This window comes from Leptodactylus fuscus, chromosome 3 (assembly GCF_031893055.1).
Source record: "Leptodactylus fuscus isolate aLepFus1 chromosome 3, aLepFus1.hap2, whole genome shotgun sequence".
NCBI lineage: Eukaryota > Metazoa > Chordata > Amphibia > Anura > Leptodactylidae > Leptodactylus > Leptodactylus fuscus.
In genome coordinates, this window is record NC_134267.1 from 65,356,597 (window position 1) to 65,369,318 (window position 12,722).

At 46.5% G+C, this 12,722-nt stretch overlaps 1 protein-coding gene across 1 annotated transcript in view; it reads left to right on the forward strand.

Moving 5' to 3' along the window:
• Nucleotides 1–11,109: 11,109 nt before the first annotated feature.
• BUB1 (BUB1 mitotic checkpoint serine/threonine kinase) overlaps nt 11,110–12,722 on the forward strand; it is a 51,363-nt gene continuing 49,750 nt past the window's right edge. The window contains exon 1 of the mRNA XM_075267734.1: nt 11,110–11,254. Within this exon, the coding sequence (XP_075123835.1) occupies nt 11,232–11,254 (23 nt within the window). The 5' untranslated portion in view covers nt 11,110–11,231. The remainder of the gene's footprint in view (nt 11,255–12,722) is intronic.

The window sequence follows — 12,722 nt, forward strand, 5'->3', positions numbered from 1 at the left end:
TACCTGCTACCAAAGTTGTATGGGATAAATATCCCCTTCCCCCTGCTGCTCTGATGCTACTGATACCGCCCTAGAGCATACGCTCAATTACAAAGTTACTTGACACTAAAGCACATTACTAGTGTCCCTAATCTCTTGATTAATATGCCACTACATAGGGTTCACACTAGAAGTGCTGTTAACAAATAATCTCTCTCTACGCGTTTCGATTAAGTATTCTCATCAGGAGAGGATGGAAAAATAATAAAGAAGATGTTGCGGTAAAAACCGCATTTCCCGGTTCCCCGATGGTGGGAGCCAGTACTTAGTGTCCTGACCGTCACCTGATAAGCTGTGGTCATTATTCCTTCTCCCCTAAGCTAAACTACCCTATATTTTGGAACATTTAAAAAGGTTACATTATTATAGTGTTCCATATTTACTCATTGAATCGTTTATTTTAAGCCCTAGCTACATTGTTGAAAGGATTTTAGCTGACTATGTCAATCATTAAAAGTTATGTTTTATGCTAAGTGTTTTTTGTTTATAGAGAAAGTGTAGCAATTTGTGCCCATAGAGTTACTTGATAATGTGGATGTAAGACTTTTCCTAAATACACTGCTTTAGCAAAACTGCTTTGTTTGTCCACTATCTTACTTTATTCATTTTTTTAGGACACATCCCTTGACTTATCTGGTCATAAGTCAAATGATGTATCTGCTGCTCTGAGGGGGGAGGGAGGAGGGGCTATGTGCACGGGAGAGAGCCTGGAGGGGGGTAGTTTACTCTTTGGGGGGAAGGGGCCGCCAATACAAACCCGGCATCCGCTGTAATAGATAGGCGGATGCCAGGGAGGGTTAGACGCCAGCACAGATGCCAGCAACATCGCTATGCTTCTGCCCTGCATGAAACCAGCAGCGGCAGGAGCGATGCTGCTATTCCGGGGGGGGGGAGAATAACAGCATCGCTTCTGCCGCTGCTGGCTTCATGCAGGGCAGAAGCATAGTGATGTTGCAGGCATCTGTGCATCTGTGCCGGCATCTACACTCCCCAGCATCCGCCTCTCTATTACAGCGGATGCCGGGTTTGTATTCACATATGCAAAGCCAAGCGGCGAGATGCCGCTGGCCCTGCGTGCACACTCATAGACCACTCTAGCCTTCACAATGCGAATACAGACCCGGCAGATGTCGGGTCTGTATTCGCATTGTGAAGGCTAGACTGGTCTATGAGCGCGCACGCAGGGCCAGCGGCATCTCGCCGCTTGGCTTTGCATATGTGACCCCGCCCACTAATGACGCAACAAAGCCGGAAGACAGAAGATTTTATAGAAATGAAGACTGGTGAGTATGCGACGTGGGACAACCCCTTTAATGTGTCCATTTTTTAGATGTCCTGCACCCCAGATTTTTGTGTATGCAAAAAATAATGGACATGTAAGGGCTACTTCGCTTCTTTTTTCCACTAGCTAGAAGCAGAAAAAAAAAGAAGTGACTTGCCCCTTCTTCCCGTGGATTCCGTGGCTCATTCCCTCCCAATTAGGCCCATTAATTCGGGCCTAATCCGGAGTGGAATGCTGCGACGGAATGCGCATGCACTGGATCCATTTTCTGCCATGTGAACATACCCTAACAGATTTGGTGTAAACTGACACTAATGGTCACTAACGGACAACAGATAAATTCCATTGAAATCAATGGGATTTTTAATAGATGGATGATATTTGGTAACTCCTCCAGTTTGTTATTAATTTTAGTTGCAGAAAATTAGCAGCCAGCGAATTCACTAAGACTAATCATCATCAAGTACATCCCGTGGGAACCCAGCCTTAGGTCAAATTCACACTACTGAGCTTAGGATATGAAACTTAGTCCATGTGTGTACAGAATTTATTGACTGAAACAGTATGCAGGGAGGTGGACTCCTAAAATTATTATAGTTCTCTATAGTGCTAGAAGTCACTGACTACCATTAAAGTACTGCCTTGTGCTGGATATTATTTCCTATCCAACTCCATTTTTCCTCATGAATTAATTCTGGAGCATCTTTTCTTAAAACTCTATATTGTGTTGGATCCCTTCTAGAAATTGTCAACTAGGTGTTACTGCCAGCTAGGTGTAACAGTGCCCATACACTACTGGCAGAACCAGACTGTGCACACACCTTACCTAGTTAAGCAGGGACTCTTAGTATCATAGATATCTATAAGCTAGGAGTCACTCTCCCTGCATACTGTTCAAACCAGTAAAACTGGCACACATACAGTTTCACAGCCAAGAGTTAACTATGTGAATAATCTCTAAGTGTGTGCAAAGCCTTGGCAGCAGGACACAGAATATATAGTTCCCTAGTGCAAAGCCACATGGCCTCTGTGTGCTGCAGTGTTGGGTGACGTATACCAATTGAATATATGCTTCTATTCTGTTGAATCTGTAAGCAGAATCTGACAAAAAAAAATTGCATGCACAAAATCAAAGCCACCCAGAAGTGCAGTATAGGCCTCATATTCTTGTGTGGGAGTTCTACTACGATTACACAAGCAGAAGTGTAATAGAGCCGTATGCATTGGACCTTTATTATTATTATTAATAATATTAATAATAATAATAATAATAATAATAATAACAAGCATTCTGTTAGAAGGAGTAATCTGAAACTGTACAATATTTCATATGTACTCTGAGCATGTTATACAAATCCTTTGGGAATGTGAATTCCCTGGAGCTTATACTGTTCCTGTGTGCAGCACAATAAATCAGCTAATGAAAATGGAACAGGACATTGCATATAATTCAATTCAAGCAGCATTTGATGTAATAAAGTTATCAATGCTAATAGAATGTAACACCTACTGTATATCTATTTCTATATATTTTAGTGGAATTCCATAGTTGTTTTTGTCTGTCTTCATAGGTCTTTGAACCATCCATAGGAATCCTTAAAGGGATTCTATCATTAGAATTCCCTTTTTTAACTAAGTACATGTAGGAATAGTCTTAAGCAAGGCTATTCTTCTCTTACCTTTAATATTCTGATCCGCGCCACCATTTCTGAGAAGTATCTTCTTTCTGCCATATGTGAATGAGTTTTCAGACAGCACTGGGGGCGTTCCGCTGTGCTCAAACAGCACAGGGAGTGTCTCTTGCACTCTGAAAACTCTCTAGTGACGCCTCCATCTTCTTCTCCAGACTGCCTCTTCTCCTGTGCCACCTTCGTGTCTTCATCCAAAAGCGCTGACTGCACATGTCCGTCGGCCATTTTCCTGTGGCCTCTCTGATTCACTAGGGGGCTGAGACTAGGAGAATGAAAAGCTGTTAGCTCCGCCTCTGGACTATACCCTTCTCACAGACACTGTGCTAGTCAGTTTGTACCACAGCAGTAGGAGAAAGAGACCAAACAGTGAAAAAGAACACGGAACCAAAAAACACTAAATGCGTCCTGCACCCGAAAACAAAGCAAAACAACTTGGGCAGGAACAAGAGGAAAAAAGCAAGGGTGGGATCTGTGTCCCGAGTGAATACAACAAGAAAAGGATTTTACGGTGAGTATAAAAAATCTAGTTTTTTCACTTATTTCACTGGGGGACACAGCAGCATGGGATGTCCTAAAGCAGTCCCAGAGGGTGAGAATTACAAAGGCCATGCGAGCAACTCAGTGTAGAGCTGCCACAGAACCACACAGGACAGGACAGAACGGACCTGGGAAAACTTAGAGAAAATGTGAATGAAGCCCAGGTGGGAGCCTGCAGACTTGTGCTGCATAAAACTAACGCAGAACATTCCAGGAGTCCCCAACAGCTCTCCGAGAGAGCCAACACAGGGAAGGGCAGAGCCCAACTCCTAAGCCATAGGCCTCCGAGATGCAGATCGGAGCCATAGGATGATGGAAGCAGGCAGGTTCAAACGAGGGCTCTCAGGAATGCCGAACAAAGTGTTTGAACAATGGAAAGAGTCAGGGAGAGCCAAATAGACCCAAATGGCCCAGATGACATGAAGGCAGGAAAGAGAACACTAACATGGATACTCAAGGTCTGGGCAGAAAGATGGCAAGCTATGCCCTGAGGATGACAAGGGAGAAAAACACCTTGGGCAGAAGGATGGAGGTGGACAAAGGACATTGTTGCCCCAGTGGAGAACTAGAAAGGGAGGCTGCCGGCAGGACAGCCAGCATGGAGGCCCTATGGATGTACAGTCCTATGAAAAAGTTTGGGCACCCCTCTTAATCTTAATCATTTTTAGTTCTAAATATTTTGGTGTTTGCAGCAGCCATTTCATTTTGATATATCTAATAACTGATGGACACAGTAATATTTCAGGATTGAAATGAGGTTTATTGTACTAACAGAGAATGTGCAATATGCATTAAACCAAAATTTGATCAGTGCAAAAGTATGGGCACCTCAACAGAAAAGTGACATTAATATTTAGTAGATCCTCCTTTTGCAAAGATAACAGCCTCTAGTCGCTTCCTGTAGCTTTTAATCAGTTCCTGGATCCTGGATGAAGGTATTTTGGACAAACAATTCAAGTTCAGTTAAGTTAGATGGTCGCCGAGCATGGACAGCCCGCTTCAAATCATCCCACAGATGTTCAATGATATTCAGGTCTGGGGACTGGGATGGCCATTCCAGAACATTGTAATTGTTCCTCTGCATGAATGCCTGAGTCGATTTGGAGCGGTGTTTGGACATTGTATTGCTGAAATCTCCATCCCCGGCGTAACTTCAACTTCGTCACTGATTCTTGAACATTATTCTCAAGAATCTGCTGATACTGAGTGGAATCCATGCGACCCTCAACTTTAACAAGATTCCCGATGCCGGCATTGGCCACACAGCCCCAAAGCATGATGGAACCTCCACCAAATTTTACAGTGGATAGCAAGTGTTTTTCTTGGAATGCTGTTTCTTTTTGGACGCCATGCATAACGCCTTTTTTTATAACCAAACAACTCAATCTTTGTTTCCAAAATGAAGTTGGCTTCTCCAAATGTGCTTTTGCATCCCTCAGGCAACTCTATTTGTGGCGTACGTGCAGAAACGGCTTCTTTCTCATCACTCTCCCTGACAGCTTCTCCTTGTGCAAAGTGCGCTGTATTGTTGACTGATGCACAGTGACACCATCTGCAGCAAGATGATGCTGCAGCTCTTTGGAAGTGGTCTGTGGATTGTCCTTAACTCTTCTCACCATTCTTCTTCCCTGCCTTTCTGATATTTTTCTTGGCCTGCCACTTCTGGGCTTAACAAGAGCTGTCCCTGTGGTCTTCCATTTCCTTACTATGTTCCTCACAGTGGAAACTGACAGGTTAAATCTCTGAGACAGCTTTTTGTCTCCTTCCGCTGAACAACTATGTTGAACAATCTTTGTTTTCAGATCATTTGAGAGTTGTTTTGAGTAGCCCATGATGCCACTCTTCAGAGGAGATTCAAATAGTAGAACAACTTGCAATTGGCCACCTTAAATACCTTTTCTCAAGATTGGATACTCTTGGCTATGAAGTTCAAAGCTCAGTGAGCTTACAAAACCAATTTTGTGCTTCAGTAAGTCAGTAAAAAGTAGTTAGGAGTATTCAAATCAATAAAATGATAAGGGTGCCCATACTTTTGCACCGGTCAAATTTTGGTTTAATGCATATTGCACATTTTCTGTTAGTACAATAAACCTCATTTCAATCCTGAAATATTACTGTGTCCATCAGTTATTAGATATATCAAACTGAAATGGCTGTTGCAAACACCAAAATTTTTAGAACTAAAAATGATTAAGATTAATAGGGGTGCCCAAACTTTTTCATAGGACTGTAGGTAATGACCACTAGGAAAGGGACCTTCCAGGATAAAAGGCAAAGGGGGGAATCCCGCAAATGCTGGAAGGGGGAGCCCAAGCACCCCGAGGAGAGAGAAGATCCCACAGATCCACGGGTGGACTGTGGGAAGGGGGAAGGGCAGCGAATGACTTCATGTAGAAAAGTGTTCACCTGAGGCTGGAAGGCCCACAGAAGACAAAATGAGAGGATAGACAACTGTCCCCCAAGAGAACAGTGGAGGCAAGGCAGAGTGGAAAAGTGGTTCTTGAGTGAGAAAGGCAACCACAGAGGAAGAGCCAAGGGGGCCCACCAGCAGACCAGGCCCAGTGGGGCCAATCTGGAAGCACCAGGATGGCTGGAATCCCCTCAGACTTGAGCTCTTGAAACCCTAAGATTAGGAAGGAAGAGGTACAGAAAGAAGTATGACCAGAGAATCACAAGAATGGCAATGGGCCAAGGGCGCAGGGACCTGGCCAGGAGGAAGGGAAAACTGGGACTCAGGAGGGAGACAAAGAGGTTGACATGCCCCACCGGGAGCAAGCTGGAGGACCACCTAGAGATGAAGTATTCCCCAGCTAGGACGTGAGAGGCTCCGCGCACCGGGAAAGGTGAGGCTTCTAATGCCGCACAGCACCAGGAGACACCCCAGAAGGTTCAAGTAAAAGCGACAGCGGTGGACTGACCGGACTGGACTCTGACCAGACGCCCTAGGAGGAGAGAAATCCAACGAGACAGGGTTAAGAAGATGGCCCCAGGTCCAGAGGTAGATCTGGAGGAGGATTCCGCTTTGACCACAGGCCCTGAACTGTCAAGGCATCAAAGACTGCTCCCCAGCCAGAACACTGGCGACAGGGAGATAAACAGTGAAAGGAGGGGAAGAGAAAATCTGCTGAGAGAGTCCCAGAGAGGCGAGCCAAGAAGCTCCAGGTGAACCCGGAAAGACAGAAGAAACTGGCAGATGAGCCGGACACAGACTAGTCCCAGCGGCCCAGTAACAGCATTGCAAGGGCTCGGGAGGAACTGAGCCAAAGGGAGAGCCTCGAAGGACAAAAACATCGCGCCCAGAGCTTGCAGGCAGAAGTGAAAAGAGCACAAAGGGAACCTTGGAAGGCAGGATATACCAGAACAGGGGGCCAGAATCTCGGACTCCAGGAGGAAAAAACTTGACCAGGAGTGTGCTGAGAAGGCACAAGGCAGAACTTTTACCTCCTGATGAATCAGCGAAGTGGCTCAAGGCGGCCACCTAGGCAGAATGGCGAGCTGCTTCAGGAAAGCATCGCCCAAAAACCGGAGGCACAGAGGATTGAGAGACAAGTAGCTGAATGTCCTTGTCAGTGCCCAAGGAGGGGCAAATACAGTAGAAACCCTTATGGAGCTTTTTAGCCCAGGAAAAGCAGGTCTTGATGCCAGAAAGAACAAATGAAGGCCGCAGCGAGGAGCCAGCCGCTACTAAGGCCGCATTAGCAGCTCCAGAGGAGAGAGAGTCCACCCTAGGTAACAAAGGGGGGACTACGCAGACCGACCTCATCAACCCTAGCTGGAGGGCATCACAACTGATATTATGTTGTGTATCTCAATGGGCACCCTCAGAGGATTACAGAGGGAAGCGGAGTCCTCTATCAAAGGCAGGATAGTAAAGTAACCTGGGAGGTCTAATCTATCGAGGGGTCCACCATTGGGGGCATCAACCATATGGAGACACGTATAAGACGGTTCGAATGAGGCCATCATGCTATCAAGATATGGTCCACGCTCCAAGATTGGGGTAAGCCAGAGTATGGTGGCAACTGTGGTGGATCAAGTCATGTCTGCCTCCTACAAGACTAGGTTCAAACTGACTAGCATAGCGCCTGTGAGAAGGGTGTAACCCAGAGGCGGAGATGACAGTTTTTCATTCTCATAGTATCAGTCTCGTAGTGGCCAGGTCTATACCCATGGTGCTGTGTCCCCCAGTGAAATAAATGAGAAATAAGTAACTTTGTAGTGGTGGAGAGTGGTGACTTATACGCACATGTGGATACCTAGCATGTTTGTTTTTTTTTTATATAAAGGAAGGTGATTTTTTATTGTTTTAAACTTTTCAGAGACTTACAAAGAAACTTGAACCTGGGATCTTTGATCCCCAGTGCAATACATGGTATTGCAGAACCTCACACATAAGTTCCCTATGGGGAATGTGCATAAGCAGCCAGGAGGTTGTTGCTCTGTCTCTTGGCTGCCATAACAACCCCCAAATCTTGGGGTATCCAAGGGATTGTGAGGGCGGCGATCTTGCCCCTGGACCTAGTGAAATCACAGTATCCACAGTTAATCCGCTAGCGTCAAAGTAAATTCTCTGGCAGCTAGTCCCACCCTAAGCTATGTGTAACACAGCCGAATGCTGGGAGTAATGCCGCAGGCATTGCTCCTGTGCTTGCGGCATTACAGCACCATACTGTTACAGCGCTGAGTGTTAACTATAGGTTGAGTGCGATGTAATAGTACAGTACTGAGCAGGAAAGGGTTAAAATCAACCTTGGACAGATGTGTGAACAAACCAAAATTTAACATTTTGATCAAACTGTAATGGTAAGCCCACCTGCCAAACGTCAAGGCAACCTCCGTTAGGTGGCTCCTAACTTGATAGCATACCGTTAGTTAGTTAGTTAGTTACATATCATTTAGCCAATGACAATGTGAGATTATGTGGCTGCAAAATAATTGAAATAATCAATATGAATAAATTCATATTGATTAATCTAGCTGACTTTAAATTTGAATTATTTTTAGATTAATTGCCAAGCCCTAGTTTAACCCCCTAAAGGAACAGTGTGTGTTTTGCATTAATGCTCAGTGACTTTTTTCATATCTTCCTTCCCTGCCTTCCAAAATTCATCATTTTTTAAATTTTCCTGTTGACCTAGCTAAGTAAGGGCTTCTTTGTGTAACATGTTGTACTTTCCCTTTTTGGATACATATAATACTCTTATTAACATTTTTTTGGGTATCCATGTCAAAAAATCCATAATCCTATCATCAATTTTTGCATTCTATTTTTACAGCACTCACTCTTCATTAATAGTCACATTGGCAACGTTATCCATTCCCGTCATTACAATTATGGCAATACCATATTTATTTTGGTTTTATTAGGTTTTACCGCTTTTACAAATAAAATGTCACTTTTTGAAAATGAACAAATGTCTTCGGGTTACCATATTCTAATGTCTCTAACTTTTTTACTGTCTTGTTTTGAATTTTTTTAAATTTGTTTATTCTTAATGAGGACTTGAACCTGAGATCCTCAGTGTAATGTACTGCAATACATAGCATTACAGAACATTGTACATGGTAGAGGGTGGGGTGGTGATCTTGCCCCTGGATGCTGTGATTCCTATTGATCACAGCATACAGAGGACGCAGATCTGAGTTGAACACACATGCGGCTGAAGCTGCTCGCGTGCTCGCTTCGCCGCTGCGTCTCTCTCTCGCTGACACATGCGGCTGAAGCGAGGAGCTGACCTGTGTCAGCTCTTCGCTTCGCTGCTGCCGCCGGCTCCTGGCTTGTAGACGCGATGTACACGCCAGGAGCCGGCGGCAGCAGCAAGCGAGGAGCTGACACAGGTCAGCTCCTCGCTTCAGCCGCATGTGTCAGCGAGAGAGAGACGCAGCGGCGAAGCGAGCACGCGAGCAGCTTCAGCCGCGTGTGTCAGGGAGAGAGGCGGGCAGCGGCGAAGCGAGGAGCTGACCTGTGTCAGCTCCTTCCTTCAGCCGCATGTGTCAGCGAGAGAGGCGGCGAGGGAGCGGAGGAGAAGGTAAGTTTAATGTGGAGGTGGAACGTGAATCTGGGGGCAGATGAAGGAGAGGACGGCATGACATTGGGGCAGAGATGGGGGACATGAATCTGGGGGCAGAGATGGAGAGGACATGAATCTGGGGGCAGAGATGGAGGGACATGAATCTGGGGGAAGAGATGGGGGACATGAATCTGGGGGCAGAGATGGAGGGACAGGAATCTGGGGGCAGAGATGTGGGACATGAATCTGGGGGCAGAGATGTGGGGACATGAATCTGGGGGCAGAGATGTGGGGACATGAATCTGGGGGCAGAGATGGAGGGACATGAATCTGGGGGCAGAGATGTGGGACATGAATCTGGGGGCAGAGATGTGGGGACATGAATCTGGGGGCAGAGATGGAGGGACATGAATCTGGGGGCAGAGATGGGGGACATGAATCTGGGGGCAGAGATGGAGGGACAGGAATCTGGGGGCAGAGATGTGGGACATGAATCTGGGGGCAGAGATGGGGGGACATGAATCTGAGGGCATAGATGGGGGGACATGAATCTGGGGGCAGAGATGGAGAGGACATGAATCTGGGGGCAGAGATGGAGGGGACATGAATCTGGGGGCAGAGATGGAGGGACATGAATCTGGGGGCAGAGATGTGGGACATGAATCTGGGGGCAGAGATGGAGGGGACATGAATCTGGGGGCAGAGATGGAGGGACATGAATCTGGGGGCAGAGATGGAGGGGACATGAATCTGAGGGCATAGATGGGGGGACATGAATCTTGGGGCAGAGATGGAGAGGACATGAATCTGGGGGCAGAGATGGAGGGGACATGAATCTGGGGGCAGAGATGGAGGGACATGAATCTGGGGGCAGAGATGTGGGACATGAATCTGGGGGCAGAGATGTGGGACATGAATCTGGGGGCAGAGATGGAGGGGACATGAATCTGGGGGCAGAGATGGAGGGACATGAATCTGGGGGCAGAGATGGAGGGGACATGAATCTGGGGGCAGAGATGGAGAGGACATGAATCTGGGGGCAGAGATGGAGGGACATGAAACTGGGGGCAGATGAAGGGTGTATATGAAACTGGGGGAGAGATAGAGGGGGGACATATAATTTACGGGTGACTGTAGGAGGATTATACTGTGTGCGGGCACATGAAAAATTAACGAGTGGGCGGAGTCAACACAAAAGTGGGTGGGGCTAAATTTGCCGCGGCGCACATAGCACGCCGCACATTTTGTCCCTCTTTCGGCTCTTCATAAGTTGTGAGGTATGCAGATATACAAGTTGCTCTGTGTTGCCACCCTATTAGGTTAATAATCTGGCAGGCAGGATGTTTCCCTCAACCAGTTTTGAATGTAGTTAAAAGGTCGATGAACTATAGTGCCTTCTACTGAAAAAAACCGACAACAAACATCTATGTCCTCAACAAAAATGGCCGCGTCGAGCTTGTATTGGAGTTACGTGATTCATCGCGTCATTCTCACGATGTTTCAAACTTCCGCTCTTTACTTTGAATTTCATTGGCTGCAGGGGTCGCCTATGATAGCGACACATTTTGAACTCGCGCTTGCGCGGAAAATTTTAAACAGTTTTGGGAAAGGACGAGGCTGTATTTGTTATGGTGAGCGGCGAGAAATAGTGTACAGCATAGGAGCGCGACCATGGACGTCCAGAACTGTGTGCAGTAAGTGGCGCATGTGTGACCGGCTCTCCGGCTGCTGCTAGTGTACGTGTAGGCATGTATGCTACATGAACATGAACGTGTATGCCTCCACGTTATAGGGCGTGATGGGGTTTATAGTTCCACATTGTATGGGGTTGCAGTTTATGTTTTGCACTTCTGGTACATGTAGTTCTGTGGATTCTCTGTTGTTATTTGCTGCTGTTTGTAGTTCTGTAAATTCTCTGTACTGTGCTGGTACATGTAGTTCTTCTGTCCCTTTGTGCAGTATGCTAGTACATGTAGGTTTGCACATTGATGTCTTTTAACTTGCTGATGCATGTAGTCCTACTGATACTGTTGTACTGTGCTGGTACGTGTAGTTCTGTGGATTCTCTGGTGATCCCTGCTGGTACGTGTAGTTCTGTGGATTCTCTGGTGAACCCTGCTGGTACGTGTAGTTCTGTGGATTCTCTGATGATACCTGCTGGTACGTGTAGTTCTGTGGATTCTCTGATGATACCTGCTGGCACGTTTAGTTCTGTGGATTCTCTGATGATACCTGCTGGCACGTTTAGTTCTGTGGATTCTCTGGTGAACCCTGCTGGTACGTGTAGTTCTGCGGATTCTCTGGTGATCCCTGCTGGTACGTGTAGTTCTGTGGATTCTCTGGTGAACCCTGCTGGTACGTGTAGTTCTGTGGATTCTCTGATGATACCTGCTGGTACGTGTAGTTCTGTGGATTCTCTGGTGATCCCTGCTGGTACGTGTAGTTCTGTGGATTCTCTGATGATCCCTGCTGGTACGTGTAGTTCTGTGGATTCTCTGATGATACCTGCTGGTACGTGTAGTTCTGTGGATTCTCTGATGATCCCTGCTGGTACGTGTAGTTCTGTGGATTCTCTGGTGAACCCTGCTGGTACGTGTAGTTCTGTGGATTCTCTGGTGAACCCTGCTGGTACGTGTAGTTCTGTGGATTCTCTGGTGATCCCTGCTGGTACGTGTAGTTCTGTGGATTCTCTGGTGATCCCTGCTGGTACGTGTAGTTCTGTGGATTCTCTGATGATACCTGCTGGCACGTTTAGTTCTGTGGATTCTCTGATGATCCCTGCTGGTACGTGTAGTTCTGTGGATTCTCTGATGATCCCTGCTGGTACGTGTAGTTCTGTGGATTCTCTGATGATCCCTGCTGGTACGTGTAGTTCTGTGGATTCTCTGATGATACCTGCTGGTACGTGTAGTTCTGTGGATTCTCTGATGATCCCTGCTGGTACGTGTAGTTCTGTGGATTCTCTGGTGAACCCTGCTGGTACGTGTAGTTCTGTGGATTCTCTGGTGAACCCTGCTGGTACGTGTAGTTCTGTGGATTCTCTGGTGAACCCTGCTGGTACGTGTAGTTCTGTGGATTCTCTGGTGAACCCTGCTGGTACGTGTAGTTCTGTGGATTCTCTGATGATACCTGCTGGTACATGTAGTTCTGTGGATTCTCTGG